Consider the following 18,354-nt stretch of genomic DNA (forward strand, 5'->3'; position numbering starts at 1 on the left):
CAAGACACATGCCTCTCTAATATTTTCTTGCCTCTATATGGTCCATATTCTTCTATATTTCCTGCCTATTCATGTATTTGTCCAGAAGCCTTTTGAATGTTATTATAAAATCTGCTTCCATCACCTTCTCAGCAGCATGTTCCAGACATTCACCACCCTCTGTGTGTAAAAATTGCCCCTTACATTTTTTAAACTTTATCCCTCTCACTTTCAACCTATGTCCCTGAGTAATTGACCCTTCAACCCTGGGAAAAAGAGCCACTCTATTCAAGCCTGTCATAATCTTGTAAACCTATATTCGGAACTCCCTCATCCTCCGACGCTCCAATGAAAACAGTCCAAGTTTGTTCAACCTTTGCCTATCAATACTCTTAAGGGTTCTGCCATTTATTGTATATTTCCTATCTGCATTAGACTTTCCAAAATGCATTACCTTACATTTCCCGGATTGTTTCCTCAGCCCTTCTTAAACAGAGGAAAAATGTTAGCTACTCTCCAATCCTCTGGTACCTCGCCCATGACTAAAGAGGCTTCAAAGATTTTGGCCAGCCTCAGCAATTTCTTCCCTTGCATCTCTCCATAGCCTGGGATAGACCTAACTGGCTGTGGAGACTTGTCCACCTTAATGTTTTTCAAAACCTCCAATACCTCCTCCCTTTTTATCTTATCATGTCCTAGAATGTCAACATCCTCTTTTCTACACTCACCATCCATCACACCCTTCTCCTTTGTGAATATGATGCAAAGTATTCGTTAAGGACCTCACCCACCTCTTCTGGCTCCATGCTCAAATTCCCTCCACTATCCTTCAGTGGACCTACCCTTTCCTTAGCCACCCTCTTCTTCCTTTTTTCCACATAAAAGGCATTGGGATTCTCCTTAATCCTGCCTGTCAAGGACATTTCATGGCCCCTTTTTGCTATCCTTAGTCCCTGTTTAAGCTATTTCCTGCTATCTTTGTATCCCCCAAGAGTCTTATCCATTTTCAATTTCCTGAAACTTAAATATGTCTTCTTCTTTTTCACTAAGTTCACAATCTCTCTTGTTATCCAGGGTTCCAGAATCTTGCCACATTTACAGAAACACACTTGTCCTTAATTGTTAACAACTGACTTTTAAAAGACTCCCACATATCGGATGTGGATTTACCCTCAAACAGCCGTCTACATTCCCTAGCTCCTGCCTAATACTGTCATAGTTAGCCTTTCCCCAGTTTAGTACTTTTACACTGGGACTACTTCTGTCCTTTTCTACAAGTATCTTGAAAGTTATAGAATTGTGATCACTGTTTCCAAAAATGGTTCCCCACTGAGACATTAATCACCAGTCTGGGTTCAGTTCCAAACCAGGTCTAAGGTAGCCCCTTCCCTAGTTGGACTATCTACATGTTGCCTCAAGAAGCACTCTTGGACACACTGAACAAATTTTGCCAGACTCTGTTGAGGAAGTTAAAATTGCCCATTACAGCAACCCTGTTGTTTTTTCTGTAGTACAACCCCAACAGTGATTGCACCACTCCTGCTCCTGAGTTCTATCCATATGGCCTCACTGCATGATCTCACCAAGGTGGCCTCCCTCTGTTTAGTTGTGACATTCTCCCTAATCAGTAAAGCAACACCTTCACCTCTTTTGTCACCCTCTCTATCTCCCTGAAATATCAAAATCCTGGAACACTAAGCTATCAGTACTGCCCTTCCTTCATCCAAGTCTCCTTAATTGCCACAGCATCATAGTTTCAAGGAGTAATCCAAGCTTTAAGTTAATCTGCCTTACCTGTCATTCTCCTTACATTAAAGCAAACACACCTCAGACCATCTTTCCAGTCATGTTTTGTGCACTCTCGAATTTTATTTCTCTTAGCCTTACTGGACCTATTCACTGAGTTATCCACAGTTCTTGTACTCTGTACTGTGGCCCTTCTTGATTTTTGTCTTTGGTTACTCTGCTTTCCACTTTTCTCCTTACTGCCTTTTATTTCTGTCCCCACCTTACTTCCCTCTCACTTCCTGCATTGGTTCGCACACCTCCCTTTGGTTCCAGTCCTGCCTAGGTGCAGACCATCCGATTTGTACTGATCCTACTGCCCCAGAACCGGTTCCAATGTCCCAGGAATTTGAATCCCTCCATCTTGCACCATCCCTAAAGCCACATATTCATCTTAGCTATCCTGACATTCCCACTCTGACTAGCACATGGCTCTGGTAGCAATCCTGAGATTACTACCTTTGAGGTCCTTTTTAGTTTAACTCCAAACTCACTAAATTCAGCTTGTCGGACTTCATCCGATTTTTACCTATATATCGTTGGTGCCTACATGCACCACGACAGCTGGCTGTTCATCTTCCTACTCCAGAATACCCTGCAGCCGTTCTGAGACATTCATGACCTTTGTACCAGAAAGACAACATACCAACAGGAGTCTCATTTGCATCCGCAGAAATGCCTGTCTATTTTTCTTATAGTTGAATCTCCTATCACTCTGCCACTCTTTTTCCTGCCCTCCTGCGACAGAACCAGCCACAGTGCCATGAACCTGGCTGCTGCCTCCTTCCCCTGGTGAGCCATCTCCCCCAACATTATCCAAAATGGCGTATCTGTTTTGGAGGGTGATGACTGCAGGGGACTCCTGCACTGTCTTCCTACTATTCCTCTGTCTGGTGGTCACCCATTCCCTATCTCCCACAGTAATTTTTATCTGCAGTATGATCACTGAATGTGAAATCCATGACTTCCTCAGCATCATGGATGCCCCAAAGTGAATCCATCTGCTGCTCCAGAGCTGTCAAGCAGTCTAACAGGAGCTGCAGTTGGACACACTTGCACGTGAAGGAGCCGGGACACCAGAACGGTCCCTGGATTCCCGCATCACACAAGAGGAGCATGGCAAGGGTCTGGGTACTCCTGTCATGACTTAACCTTTAGGTTAACTTACAACATGAACTACAATGCCAAGAACAAAAAAGAAAAGAAAAACTACTTCCCAGTCACCAGCCAATCGCTTATCTGCTGGCTGTGAAGTCACAGTTCGATTTCTTTCTACCTCTCACTTGCCTGCGAGTCTCCCTTGCAGGTCTGCCTCTGCACTCTTCCCAAAGATGAGCACCTCTTTCACCTCAGCACCAAATTCCCACTCAGCTCCAAATTTTCAATACCCTTAACTCTGGCTGAATCTGTGGTCTCTCTCCCACTATCATGAACAAGCTTACTGGTGTACACAAGCTAACGTGTTTTTCTGTCTTCCACTGAATTTGAGGGTCAAATCCCTTTTATTCCCCAAAGTACTGGTCATCAAACTTGATAAGAACAATCATTTTTAACAACGCCAACTCAAAACTCTAGTTTTCTGTCTTATTTAGCAAGTTTAAACATCTTGAGATATTTCCTGTCATGTTGTAAGGACAGCCAATGTTTTCCTCCCCATCGCTGAGCTCTGATCCATCATTGCTACATTTATTAATGATCTTTTATAAACAACAGCAATGCTGTTGATGCTCACAAACTTCTATCATCAATCACAGGGACTTCTCTTAATCTCATCCTGTTCCAACAGGAGGGTCTGCTCAGAACATGAACCTACATTTTCAAATTAATCAAATCACTACATTTAATTAGTAAATTAACCCACAAAAATCTCATACAACATTTTAAGGACATAACATTTACCATCTCAGATGACATTCATTTCAAATAAAATCTGCATTCTTTATATGATTTTGCAACAGTTTAGTTTACATTTGACACATGTTTTTACACCTTGCAAAGCACAGATCAGTCTTATACATTTCATTGGTAAATATCTCTATAAAAAATGAAGAAAAGGTTAATATTGCTTACCTATCGTGAGGAGAAATCTTTTCTGACTCCTCACAATTAATTTAGAATGCTGCATTAATTAAAAACTGTATTCTCTATTGCCCAAATGTTTCATTAAGCATCACAAGTAACATGTCATGATTATTAGTAGAATCAGTACAATACATTAAGCACAAATCATCCATAATGTTGCCACTTCCCATTATTTCTGATTTCTTCAAGTTGCAGTGCCCCTTTGTGGGGCATTATTTTGTACAAGTGACTAGAAATAATCCTTCTCCTCCTTAGTCCCTCAGGATTGAGAATTCTAGTTCAAAAAATTATTAGAAGGCTGAAAAGTTCAATGTGTTATCTGTACACTTTGCCACTTATGAGGCAAGTGTGCTTAAAAAGTTGGGTATTTGGGTTGTTTAGAGGTTTGTATACTCTCCATGATACTTTGACTTCACTCTGAAAGTCACTGACAAAATCTTTTGATGTGTTTAGTGTCTTCCGGAATGAGCCTTCAAATTAGGGTCTTCAATAAGTTGCAGAAATGTTTGATCTTTTCAGGAATACTTTGAAGAGAGCCCTGAAGTATTTCCACTGTCTTCCTGGGAGATTCTTGTCACGATTGAGTTCAGAGTAGAGCTTTGGGAGTTTGGTATCAGGCACATGTCCTTTCCAGTGAAGCTAGTTTTGAGTGATTAGTGCCTCAGTGCTGGATAAATTGGCTTGGAAAAGGATATGACCATTGGTGATAGATCTCCACTGTTTCGAGGTGTCTGCTGTCTGAGGCATATAAGAGCATGGCTTTTATATGCTGCCCAGTAATTCATGACCTGTGTGTTGGGTTTGAAATCCTGATCTTCAAAAACTCTTTTCCTCAGTTGACTGAAGTGACTGCCTTTGACTTAAGTTTCTTCAACTTCATTATTCAAAATCCAGTCTATCTCAGTCTCAGCACTGCCCCAGTCTGGAATGAATTTAAAACAATACATTCCATGGAGCAGAGGCAATCATGCCAAAATTCTGAAACTTGGTTAAGATTCACTCCTGGCATAACTGCACAACCTCATGCTCATCCAGGAAGAAGTGTGCGTGCCAGGGATCTCAGCGACGCTGTGATTGTGACTATATCCAAGGAGACAAGTCCGATTGTGGTAAATGCAGAGGAGTTTCCTGTTGACTGCCACAGGGATGATCACTACAAGAATCCTATTCAGTTGCCTCTTCCCAATGGCTGAAGAACTTTCAGAGTCGCAGTGTAATTGTCGCCCATTGAGAGACATCACAGACACGATCTTCAGTCTGTGACAACTTCAAGAAAAATGAAAGGAATGGCCCCTGTTGCTAAACATGACCTTATTGACCTCTCAAAAGCCATGGATTCTGTAAACCCTGAAAGCTTATGAAATATCCTCCTCAAATTTGGCTTTTCTCAGAAGTTTATCACCATCCTCTGGTTATTCCACAATGATATGCAAGCCATGATCCTCACCAACAGAAATACCACTGAGTGAAGACTGGGATCAAACAAGGCTTTATTGTAACTCTGCTTCAACATTCAGAGGGTTGATTAATTTGTCAAATCATAATTTCTGTCTGTCATCATTGGGAAATGTTCATTTAGGATTAAGAAACTTAAAAGTTAATAATATTTGAGTATGTATATATCACATTCATTAATACAAACAATGTTGTGGGGTTAACTAAACTGAGTAATTAGCCATCAGCAGAAATAGTTAACTTCACTTTTTCTAATATGTCAGAGGAAAACATTGTCAGATAACTGCAATTGCAACACCTAACGAAATTATTGAGAAGAATCCCAATTTTTATTGAAAATCCATTAAAACAACAGAAATCAATTGTAGCATTATTTTCAAAAATATCTTTAGGGAGAACTGTATTTCATGTTAAATTTCAATAGTTTTTAAAATTTTCAGCACTTTTCAAAAGTGCTTGCAAAAGAAAAATAATTTTTAAGCGCCTTTCTAAATGAATATAATAACGTTGAACATAACTGAAGAAAAGGTCAGCTTTTATTGAAATTAAATTTTCAACACTAATTGGGCAGAAAAGGGCAGAGCTCTCCGCAACTTGTGAGCTAAGTAGCATTCACACCTGCTTCTTTAAAATGAATCTAATATGTTCTCCAAATTTAGTGCACAATCTTGTATCAAAATGAACTCATTTAACAATCATACTTTCATGCTTATTTACAACTTCAAAATATTGATTCCTGTAATAGACTGTGAGTTCTGGTTGCCAAACTTTGTTATTTTCCAGGTCTTGAGCACAGTTTCGACTAGTTCAAAATCAAAAATACAACCAGTTTTCCCAAAACAATGTATGTGCATACATGTAGAACAATAACCAAACTTAAAAGAACACACACCAATATCTACAATGGATTCAACAGAATAGTGGGCAACTTCTATTTTGGGCTTTTTAAAATTTTTCTTCCTATCAACTATTTTTTAACCTTTCTCCTTCCTTAAACCAACCTATGTGTCATTAATCAAGAACTGGGTTGGAATCCTAAGCTGCCCTCGTGACCCCTCCATGCATGCAGTCTTTAATCATTGTAACCTGTCTTTGACTATATGAGAGGGTAATCCTTTTCCAGGTGACACCATTTTTTACCATGAGACTAATCTTACAGTTTATAAACAAGTCCTTTTTGAGCCCAAACCTTTTTTTTATATTCTCAAAGTTTTTTGAGAATGTGACTGAACACATTGACGAAGGAAGAGCAGTAGACGTGGTTTACATGGACTTCAGCAAGACGTTTGATAAGGTCCCCCATGCAAGACTTCTTGAGAAGGTGAGAGGGCATGGGACCCAAGGGGCTTTGGCCTTGTGGATCCAGAACTGGCTTGCCTGCAGAAGGCAGAGAGTGGTTGTGGGTGGGTCTTTTTCTGCATGGAGGTCGGTCACCAGTGGAATGCCCCAGGGATCTGTTCTAGGACCCTTGCTGTTTGTCATTTTCATAAATGACCTAGATGAGGAAGCGGAGGGATGGGTTAGTAAGTTTGCAGACTATACGAAGGTTGATGGTGTTGTAGATGGTCTGGAGGGATGTCAGAAGATGCAGCGGGACATAGATAGGGTGCAAGACTGGGCGGCGAAGTGGCAGATGGACTTCAACATAGATAAATGTGTAGTGGTCCATTTTGGCAGGACCAATGGGATGAAGGAATACAATATCAAGGGTAGGAGTCTTAGCTGTGTTGAAGAGCAGAAGGATCTTGGGGTCTGGGTCCATAGGACTCTTAAATCGGCCTTGCAGGTGGAGGATGTGGTCAAGAAGGCGTATGGTGTACTGGCCTTCATTAATCGAGGGATTGCGTTTAGGAGTTGGGAGGTAATGCTGCAACTTTATAAGACCCTTGTCAGACCCCACTTGGAGTACGTGGAAGCTATTGAAAGGGTGCAGAGGAGATTTACAAGGATGTTGCCTGGATTGGGAGGCATGCCTTATGAAGATAGGTTGAGGGAGCTGGGACTCTTCTCCCTGGAGAGACGAAGGTTAAGAGACGACCTGATAGAGGTTTATAAGATGTTGAGAGGAATAGATAGGGTGGATTCTCAGAGGCTATTTCCCAGGGCTGAAATGGTCGCTACGAGAGGACACAGATTTATGGTGCAGGGAAGCAAGTACAGAGGAGAGTTAGGGGTAAGTTTTTCACTCAGAGGGTGGTGAGTGAACGGAATTGGCTGCCGTCAGTGGTGGTGGAGGCGAACTCGCTGGGGTCTTTTAAAAGACTCCTGGATGAGTATATGGGATCTAAAGGGATCGGGGGTTATTGATAGGTCTATGGCTTAGTAGGTATAGAAGTGATCGGCGCAACTAGTGGGCCGAAGGGCCTGTTTGTGCTGTAGTGTTCTATGTTCTATGTTTTATATTGTTTGCCTTTCCACTTGGTGTTTTCAGTGAATCTTTGATTTGGGAATAAGGTTCTGTACACTATTCTATGTCTTTATAATACTGGCCCAAGGAAGTTGTTGATTTTGATGGTCTTTGGTTGAATGGCGAAAGTGACACTAAAGACTTTGCCCATTAAGTTAATCAGAGGTTTATTGTTCCATATGATTTGCTTGTAGGTGAAGCAAACACAGTCTATCATAATGCAGAGTATAACTGCACGTTCCCAGCTATGATTGAGGATTGGAGGCAGATTTTCCATCATGGATCAGGAGGAGCCACAGAAATAGACTTTCCTTTTGGATTTGTCCAGGTAATTTAAAACTAAAATAAAAAAAAATACTGATGTGTTGTAGAGGGTGCTGTACAATTATGTATATCCAATTTCACACTATGTGAAATTGGCCACTGGCTCTGATCTTCAGGTCGTCGTTGGTCTCTGGTATAGTACCGGAAGATTGGAGGACAGCGAATGTTGTCCCATTGTATAAGAAGGGGAACAGAGACTTCCCTGGGAATTATAGACCAGTGAGTCTTACTTCTGTAGTGGGCAAGGTTTTAGAAAGAATTATTAGGGATAGGATTTATAGTTATTTGGAGAGTAATGAATTGATTAGAGATAGTCAGCATGGTTTTGTAGCGGGAAGGTCGTGCCTTACTAACCTTATTGAGTTCTTTGAGAAGGTGACCAAAGAGGTGGATAGGGGTAAGGCAGTAGACGTATATATGGATTTTAGTAAGGCGTTTGATAAGGTTCACCATGGTATGCTTCTGCAGAAAATGCAGATGTATGGGATTGGTGGTAATTTAGGTACTTGGATCAGGAATTGGTTAGCAGATAGGAGACAGAGGGTGGTGGTTGATGGTAATTATTCATCATGGAGTTCGGTTACGAGTGGTGTGCCTCAGGGATCTGTTTTGGGGCCACTGCTGTTTGTAATCTTTATTAATGATCTGGATGAGGGTATAGTTGGGTGGATTAGTAAGTTTGCTGATGACACCAAAGTCGGAGGTGTGGTAGATTGTGAGGAAGGGTGTCGAAGTTTGCAGGGTGACTTGGACAGGTTGCAGAGCTGGGCCGCGAGGTGGCGGATGGAGTTTAATGCGGAGAAGTGTGAGGTAATCCATTTCGGTAGGAGTAACAGATGTGTTGAGTATAGGGCTAACGGGAGGACTTTGAATAGAGTGGAGGAGCAGAGGGATCTAGGTGTATGTGTACATAGATCCCTGAAAGTTGGGAATCAAGTAGATAAGGTTGTTAAGAAGGCGTACAGTGTCTTGGCGTTTATTGGTAGGGGGATTGAATTTAGGAGTCGCAGCGTCATGTTGCAACTGTACACAACTCTGGTGCGGCCGCACTTGGAGTACTGTGTGCAGTTCTGGTCCCCACATTACAGGAAGGATGTGGAGGCTTTGGAGAGGGTGCAGAGGAGGTTTACCAGGATGTTGCCTGGTATGCAGGGGAGGTCCTATGAGGAGAGACTGAGGGATTTGGGGTTGTTTTCACTGGAAAGAAGGCGGCTAAGAGGGGATCTTATAGAAACATATAAGATGAGTAGAGGTTTAGATAGGGTGGATGGTGATAGCCTGTTCCCTCGGATGGAGAAAGCTAGCACGAGGGGGCATGGCTTTAAATTAAGGGGGGGTAGTTATAGGACGGATGTCAGGGGCAGGTTCTTTACCCAGAGGGTGGTGAGGGACTGGAATGCCCTGCCTGCTGCAGTTGTAAATGCGCCTAGTTTGGGGGCGTTTAAGAGATTGGTGGATAGGTTGATGGACGAAAAGGGATTGGTTTAGATTAGTGGGTCAATGTTTTTTTTTAAAAATAAGACTGGTCGGCGCAACATTGTGGGCCGAAGGGCCTGTTCCGCGCTGTAATGTTCTATGTTCTATGTTACCATTCAGGTGTAGAGGTTCTTGGGATCCTTTCTCCTTACATGAATCTTGACTAAGAGTTGTAGGCTGGAATTTCACCGCCTCACCCATCCTGAAATCGGTTCACAGAACGGAATTCTCTGTTGGTCTCGGGTGGGATTTTACTAGCCTCGCCCAAGCGAGGTTGTAAAATAGCAGTCATACAGTGCAGAAAAGGTCCTTTGGCCAATCCAGTCAACACTGACAATATCTACCACTAAAGGCACGTTCATCCCACTTTCCTGCACTTGTCCCATATCCTTGAATATTATGATATCTTAAGTGCTCATCCAAATGTTTTTTAAAGGTTGTAATGTTTCCTAAGTGAAGAATGACTTTTACATGATGTATCTGGTCAGCATGTAACACCATGGACATTAATGAAGAACTTAAGTTTAAGTTTATTTTTTAATGTCATAAGTAGGCTTACATTAACAATGAAGTTACTATGAAAATCCCCTAGTTGCCACACTCCGGCGCCTGTTTGGGTACACTGTGGGAGAATTTAACATGTCCAATGCACCTAATCAGCATGTCTTTCGGACTGTGGGAACAAACCAGAGCACCCAGAGGAACCCCCACAGACACAGGAAGAACGCACAGACTTGACATGGACAGTGACCCAAGCCGGGAACCGAGGTCCCAGATGCTGCGAAGTAGCAGTGCTAACCACTGTGCCACCCTTGATGGTGGAGTAAATGTTTACAGACAAAATTGGAAAGCTAACTGAAAATGAAAGGAAATTTATGGCATTAAATTGCCACTGTCAATTTGGTATGTGAAGTTATGACTGGGAAGAATCCTAGGATTTAGTCCATCAAGTTTAGGAATCTGTCATTCCATATCTACCATTCTCCAATCTGAAAACAACTATTTCCATGTCTTATTATTTGCTGTCCTTAAAGCAATTAATTGTCTAAATTGACACTGATGCCCTATTGTATAATCATTAAGTTTGTTAACCACCCATTTAAAACTATATACACAATATTCAATATTTTCCCTTAATCAACCTGTTACTTAATCAAAAAATTCAGTTCGATTAATAAAACATGATATAGTTTTTACAAATCAGTTCTAGTTCTCCTTAATGAACTCAAACATATTTGGATAATAAAAGTAAAATATTGCAGATGCTGGAAATTTAAAATAAAAGCAGAAAATGCTGAAAGGACTCTGCAGGTCTGGCAGCATATGTGGAGAGAGAAACACAGTTGATGTTTCAAGTCTGTATGGCTTCTTCAGAGCTGAAGAGGGGTGGAAATGTGATAGATTATATAGTTGAATGGAAGGGTGGAGAAGCTGGAACAAACAGATCAGGGATAGGTGAAAACTCAACAAATTGAGAAAGATGTCACGGACACACAGAGAAAGGGAATGTTAATGGTAATGTTAACATTACAGCGCAGTACAAGCCCTTCGGCACTCGATGTTGCGCCGACCAGTGGAACGAATCTAATGACCCTCTAACCTAAACTATTCCAATGTTATCCACATGCCTATCCACTGACCATTTGAACGCCCTTAAAGTTGGCGAGTCCACAACTGCTGCAGGCAGGGCATTCCACGCCCTTACTACCCTCTGAGTAAAGAACCTACCTCTGACATCCGTCCTATAATTACCACCCTTTAGTTTAAAGCTCCCCTCAAGTTAGCCATCACCATCCGAGGAAAAAGGCTCTCACTATCCACCCTAGCTAACCCTCTGACCATCTTGTATGCCTCAATTAGGTCACCTCTTAACCTTTTTCTTTCTAATGAAAATAACCTCAAGTCCCTCAGCCTTTCCTCATAAGACCTTCCCACCATACCAGGCAACATCCTGGTAAACCTCCTCTGCACCCTTTCCAATGCCTCCACATCCTTCTTACGATGTGGCGACCAGAACTGTACGCAGTACTCCAAGTGCGGCCTCACCAGAGTTTTGTACAGTTGCAACATGACCTCACAGCTCCGAAATCCGTCTACCAATAAAAGCTAACACACCATATGCCTTCTTAACAACCTTATCAACCTGGGTGCCAACTTTCAGGGATCTATGCACCTGTACACCGAGATCTCTCTGCTCGTCGACACTACCAAGAGTCATTCATTACCCTGTATTCTGTTCTCCTGTTACTCTTCGTAAAGTGAATCCCCTCACACTTTTCCGCATTAAACTTAAAGACTAAAGGTGCTAATAATGGCATAGCATTAAGGAGCAGAATGTATTAATAGCAGAAAGAGGTCAGTGTTCTATGAAAGCAAAACAAGTTACAAATGTTGGAGGGGGTTGGGAACAAAAAAAACATCAAAATAGAGGACAGAGTTCATGATCCAAATCTGTTGAACTCAATGTTATTTCCAAAAGGCTGTAATGTGTTCATCGGAAGATACAGTGTTGTATTTCCAGTTTACATTGCGCTTCACAGGAACATTGCAGATGGCCAAGGATGAACATGTAGGCGTGAGAATAAGATGAGTTAAAATGATAACTGTCAGGAAGGCCGAGGTCGTACTTATGCACTCAGCAAAAGTTTTCTGCAAAGCAGTCACCCAGTCTACGTTTAGTCTACCCAATGTAAGCAGCGAATACTGTAGACTAAATTGAAGGAGGTGCAAGTGAAATGTTGTTTCATCTGAAAGAAGTGTTTGGGCCTAAGACAGTGGGGAAGAGAGGTAATGGGGTACTTTCTGCGATTCAATGGGAAAGTGGGGTGGGAAGGGGATGAGGAGTTGGGAATGATGGAGGAGTAGCCAGGCTGTGATAGAAACATAGAAAATAGGAGCAGGAGGAGGCCATTCGGCTCTTCAAGCCTGCTTTGCCATTCGTTATGATCATGGCTGATCATCCAACTCAACAGCCTGATTCCGCCTTCCCCCCATATCTTTTGATCCCCTTCGTGTCAAGTGCTACATCTAACTGCTTCTTGAAAATATTCAATATTTTGGTCTCAACTGTTTTCTGTGGTAGTGAATTCCATAGGCTGACCACTGTCGGGATGAAGAAATTTCTCGTCATCTCTGTCTTCTATGCTGTAATCTCAGACTGTAACCCCTGGTTCTGGATAACCCCGGTTTTGGGAATATCCTTTTTGTATCTACTCTGTCTAGTCCCGTTAGGATTTTATAGCTTTTATGAGATCCCCCTCATTCCTCTGAACTCCAGCAAATACAGTCGTATTCGACTCGATCTCTCCTCATACATCAGTCCTGCCATCCCAGGAATTAGTCTCTGCACTCCCTCTACAGCAAGAACATCCTTCCTCAGATAAGGAGAGCAAAGTGGCACGTAATATTCCAGTGTGGTCTCACCAAGGTATTATATAATTGTATCAAGACACCCCTGCTCCTGTATCTTTCACTATGAAGGTCAACATGCCATTTGCCTTTTTTATTGCCTGTTGCGCCTGCATACTTACCTTCAGTCACTGGTGTTCAAGGATACCCAGGTCTCGTTACACATTCCTCTCTCGTAATTTATGGCCATTCAGAGAGTAACTTGCCTTTCCATTTTTGCTGACCTCACATTTATCCACATTATACTGCATCCGCCATGCACTTGCCCACTCACTCAATTTGTTCAGCTCACACTGAAGGATCTTTTCATCCTTCTCACAGCTCACCCTCCCGCCCAGCTTTGTGTCATCTGCAAATTTTGAGAAATTACTTTAGCTTCCTCGTTTAAATGATTAATATATATTGTGAACAGCTGTGTTTCCAGCACTGATCCCTACAGTACCCCACTAGTCATTGAAAGTCATAGAATCCCTACAATGCGGAAGGAGGCCATTTGGCCCATCAAGCCCGCAGTGACAAGAAGCCCACACAGGCCGTATCCCCATTGCCCCATGTATTTACCCTGTTTATCCCCCTGACATTAAGGTTCAATTGCATGACCAGTGCACCTAACCAATACATCTTTGGACGGGGTGGGAAGAAACCAGAATACCCAGAAGAGACACAGAGAAGATGTGTATGATGGTTGCATCATGTTGGAGTTGATGAAAATGGCGAAGAATGATCCTTTGAATGTGAAAGCTATTGGGGTGAAAAGTGAAGATAAGGGGAACCTTGTCATGGTTCTGGGAGGAATGGAAATGGGTGAGGACTGAGGTTGAGGTACAGAAGATGGGTTGGACATAGAACCATAGAACCCTACAGTGCAGAAAGAGGCCCTTCGGCCCATCGAGTCTGCACCAAACACAATCCCACCCAGGCCCTACCCCCATATATTATACATACTAATCCATCTAACCTACGTATCCCTGGACACTAAAGGGCAATTTCTTAGCATGGCCAATCAACCTAACCCGCACATCTTTGGATCTTTGTGGCAGCCCTGTCAGCCACAGGTGAATTGGTGAAAGACATATCAGAAGTGCCGTTTGGAAAGGTAGCATCATCAGAGGTGGAGAAATTGAGCGAATGGGATAGGATACCTACAGGAAATGTGGAGTGAGGAGCTGTACTCAAGATAGCTGTGGAAATTGGTGGGCTGTTAGTCAATATTGGTAGACTGTCTGTCACCAGAAGTGGAGATGGAGAAGGAAGAGAAGTGTCAGAGATGGGCCATGTGAAGATGAGAGGGGTGGAATTTGGAAGCAAAATTGATACGTTTTTCCAGGTTTTGACGAGAACAGGATGCAATCATCGATGTAACAGAGGAAGTATTATGGGAACAGGCCTGAATAGGACTAGAAAAGGATGTTCCACATACTCCACAAAAAGACAGGTGTAACTGGAGCTCATGCAGGTACCTATAGCCACATTTTTTATTTGCAGGAAGTGAGACAAGTTAAAAGAGAAATTGTTGAATAAGAGAACAAGTTCAGCCAGGTGGAATAGAATAATGCTGGATGGGGATTATTTGGGCCTCTGCTAAAGGAAGAAGCAGAAGGCCTAAGACCATCTGGTGGGAGATGGAGGTGTAGAGGGATTGACATCCATTGACATCAGGAAGGCGAATGGGATGCTGGCCTTCATAGGGAGGGGGATTGAATATAAAAGTAGGGAGGTCTTGCTGCGGCTATATAGGGCATTGGTGAGGCCGCAGCTGGAGTGCTGTGTGCAGTTTTGGGCGCCGCACCTGCGCAAAGATATTTTGGCCTTGGAGGGAGTGCAGAGGAGGTTTACTAGGCTGATACCGGAGTTGAGGGGGTTGAGCTATGAGGAGAGGCTGAATAAACTGGGCTTGTACTCATTAGAGTTTAGAAGAATGAGGGGAGATCTCATTGAGACGCATAAGATGATGAATGGGATGGATAGGATAGAGGTGGAAAGACTCTTCCCGCTCAAAAAAGACAGTAGGACTAGGGGGCACAGCCTCAAGATAAAAGGGGGGCGGTTTAGAACGGAGTTGAGGAGGAACTTCTTCACTCAAAGGGTGGTGAATCTCTGGAATTCTCTGCCCGTTGAAGTGGTGGAGGCTGCCTCGCTAAATATTTTTAAGACGCGGGTTGATGGGTTTTTGATAGGAGAGGGGATTAAGGGTTATGGTGAGAGGGCGGAAAGTGGAACTGAGCAGCGACAGATCAGCCATGATCTTATTGAATGGCGGGGCAGGCTCGAAGGGCTGGATGGCCTACTCCTGCTCCTATTTCTTATGTTCTTATGTTCTTATAATGAGGAGGAGCGATTAGGGCCAGAAAACTGGAAATTGTTGATGTGATGTAGGGTGTCAGAGGAATCATGAATGTAAGTGGGAAAGACTGGACAAAGAGAGCGGGAACGGAGTCAAGATGGGAAGAAATGAGTTCTGTGAGGCAGGAAAAGATTGAAATGATGAGTTTACCAAGACAGTCCTGCTGTGGATTTTGGGATGAAGAAGTGAGCTGTGTGGGATTGGGGGTCTATAAGGTTGGATACTGTGGAAGAAAGATTCCCAGAGGCTGTTAGGTCAGTTACAATCCTGGAAACAATGATTTAAAACCTCTGTTAATTACTTCCCTTATTATTGTTTGCAAAATCTTACCTGCCACTGAATTAAAGTGACCACCCTGGAGTTACCAAGAATGTTTCAACACCCTTTCTGGAATAAGGATGCCACACTTGCCACTTGCCAATCCTTTGGATCTCCCTGCTTTCTCGGGAAAGTTGGAAGTTATGGCAAAATCTTTTGCTATTTCCACCTCCACTTTTAGCAACTGGGATGCAAGCCACCTGGAACAGGTGACTTATCCATGCTAAGCATTGTACACCCTGCCAATCAATGTCCCGCATATCCATTGCCACTACCATCTTTGCTTTTGCTAATATACTGTCAGCATCCTCCTCCTTAATAATTAACAACACAAGCCATTCATTGTGTATTTTAGCCTGGCCTTGTGACTCTAAGTATAACCATGCTTTTTTGCCCCTAATATGTACACCCCCACCTCTGACTATATCTCCTGACTATTTATATACTGATAGAAGATAAAAGAAAATGTTGCCCCTTGGCCTGGGAAGCAAAGAAAATAAAAGGGTTGTCAAAAGCACATTGGCAGCTGAAACCTAAGGCTAGTGGCGGTGTTGGATATGGGGATATATTTGTCAGACACATTAGCAGAATTATTTTTTTATGGGCACATCGGGTAAGAAAGTACCAATTGACTATTATGTGGATAATGTTCACTCAACAAAACGTGTTGCGGAAAAAAGATTAAGATTTGATTTGGCCAGCATTAAGCAAATGCTGGAGAACAAGGAAGCTTCTAACTTAACTGGGTCGATGCAAATCCAGTAAGAAGTCTCACAACACCAGGTTAAAGTCCAACCAGTTTATTTGATAGTAATCCCACAAGCTTTCGGAAACGGTGTTCCTTCATCAGGTGTGTGGAAGGTTCTGATCAGAGAAGGGCATATAAAGACACACACAGTTTATAGAATACTGATTAGAATGCAAGTCTAATTCATGGGGGAGGTGCCGGATGATTGGAGGGTGGCTCATGTTGTTCTGATGTTTAAAAAAGGTTCCAGAAGAAATCCAGGAAATTATAGGGCAGTAAGTTTGACGTTGGTGGTGGGCAAGTTATTGGAAGGTGTGATAAGGGATAGGATCTACAAATATTTGGATAGACAGGGACTTATTAGGGAGAGTCAACGTGGCTTTGTGTGTGGTAGGTCATGTTTGACCAATCTATTAGAGTTTTTTGAGGAGGTTACCCGAAAGTGGATGAAGGGAAGACGGTGGATATTGTCTACCTGGATTTCAGCAATGCCTTTGATAAGGTCCCTCATGGGAGGTTAGTTAGGAAGGTTCAGTCGCTAGGTATAGATGGGGAGGTAGTAAGTTGGATTAGACACTGGCTCAATGGAAGAAGCCAGAGAGTGGTTGTGGAGGATTGCTTTTCTGAGTGGAGGCCTGTGATGAGTGGTGCGCCGCAGGGATCGGTGTTGGGTCCATTGTTGTTTGTCATCTATATCAATGATCTGGATGATAATGTGGTAAATTGGATCAGCAAATTTGCTGATGATACAAAGATTGGAGGTGTAGTGGACAGTGAGAAAGGTTCTCAAAGCTTGCAGAAGGATTTGGACGAACTAGAAAAATGGGCTGAAAAATAGCAAATGGAATTTAACGCAGACAAGTGTGAGGTATTGCACTTTGGAAGGACAAACCAAAGTAGAATGTACAGGGTAAATGGTAGGACTCTGAAGAGTGCAGTTGAACAGTGGGATCTGGGAATACAGGTACAGAATTCCCTAAAAGTGGCGTCACAGGTGGATAGGGTCATAAAGAGTGCTTTTGGTACATTGGTCTTTATAAATCGGAGTATTGAGTATAAAAGTTGGAGTGTTATGGTAAGGTTGTATAAGGCATTGATGAGGCCGAATTCAGAGTATTGTGTACAGTTTTGGTCACCTAGTTACAGGAAGGATGTAAATAAGGTTGAAAGAGTGCAGAGAAGGTTCGCAAGGATGTTGCCAGGATTTGAGAAGCTGAGTTTACAGAGAAAGGTTGAATAGGTTAGGACTTTATTCCCTGGAGCGTAGAAGAATGAGGGGAGATTTGATAGGGGTTCAAGATTTTGATGGGTATAGATAGAGTGAATGCAAGCAGGCTTTTTCCACTGAGGCTAGAGGAGAAAAAAACCAGAGGGCATGAGTTAAGGGTGAAAGGAGAAAAGTTTAAAGGGAATATTAGGAGGGGATTCTTCACGCAGAGAGTGGTGGGAGTGTGGAATGAGCTGCCTGATAAAGTGGTAAATGCGGGGTCACTTTTAACATTTGAGAAAATCTTGGACGGGTTCATGGATGAGAGGGGTGTGGAGGGATATGGTCCAGGTGCAGGTCTGTGGGACTAGGCAGAAAATGGTTCGGCACAGACAAGAAGGGCCAAAAGGCCTGTTTCTGAGCTGTAATTTTCTGTGATTCTATGGTTCTTAATGCTGGCATCTCTACATCGATGCAAATCCACAGGTATCTGACTGTTTAATAAAAAGAGGTGCAGGTACTGGAAAGTTATTAAGAATACTCGAGGATAGTTGTCTTAAATTATTTTGAAAAGAAAAGGGAATCTGTTAGAATGTAACCATTGACAACTTTGTATTGTGACCAATGGGAATAAGGTGTAAGGGTCAGCTGAATCAGTAAACCATAGAACCAATTACAGAATGATGTAATAGTCAGCTGACCAGCTGATTCCCGATAAATAAGAAGCTGTTTAGAATTGTGGAGAGCTTGGAGTGGCCAATGGTGAGGCTCCAAGTTTGGAGTAATGATGTTCCTTTCTTTGATTGAGAAGTTGGATTAAG

General features: G+C 42.6%; 1 protein-coding gene across 3 annotated transcripts in view; it reads left to right on the plus strand.

Moving 5' to 3' along the window:
• siae (sialic acid acetylesterase) overlaps positions 1–18,354 on the plus strand; it is a 110,932-nt gene that overhangs the window by 56,895 nt on the left and 35,683 nt on the right. For all 3 annotated transcript variants that reach the window (XR_013889643.1, XR_013889642.1, XM_080214699.1), the window contains exon 7: positions 7,903–8,036. Coding sequence is in view for 1 of the 3 variants with exons in the window: in XM_080214699.1 (XP_080070825.1) it covers positions 7,903–8,036 (134 nt within the window). In the remaining 2 variants the exon portion in view is untranslated. The remainder of the gene's footprint in view (positions 1–7,902; positions 8,037–18,354) is intronic.

The sequence above is a fragment of the Carcharhinus amblyrhynchos genome, chromosome 29 (assembly GCF_965287045.1).
Source record: "Carcharhinus amblyrhynchos chromosome 29, sCarAmb.v2.hapA, whole genome shotgun sequence".
NCBI lineage: Eukaryota > Metazoa > Chordata > Chondrichthyes > Carcharhiniformes > Carcharhinidae > Carcharhinus > Carcharhinus amblyrhynchos.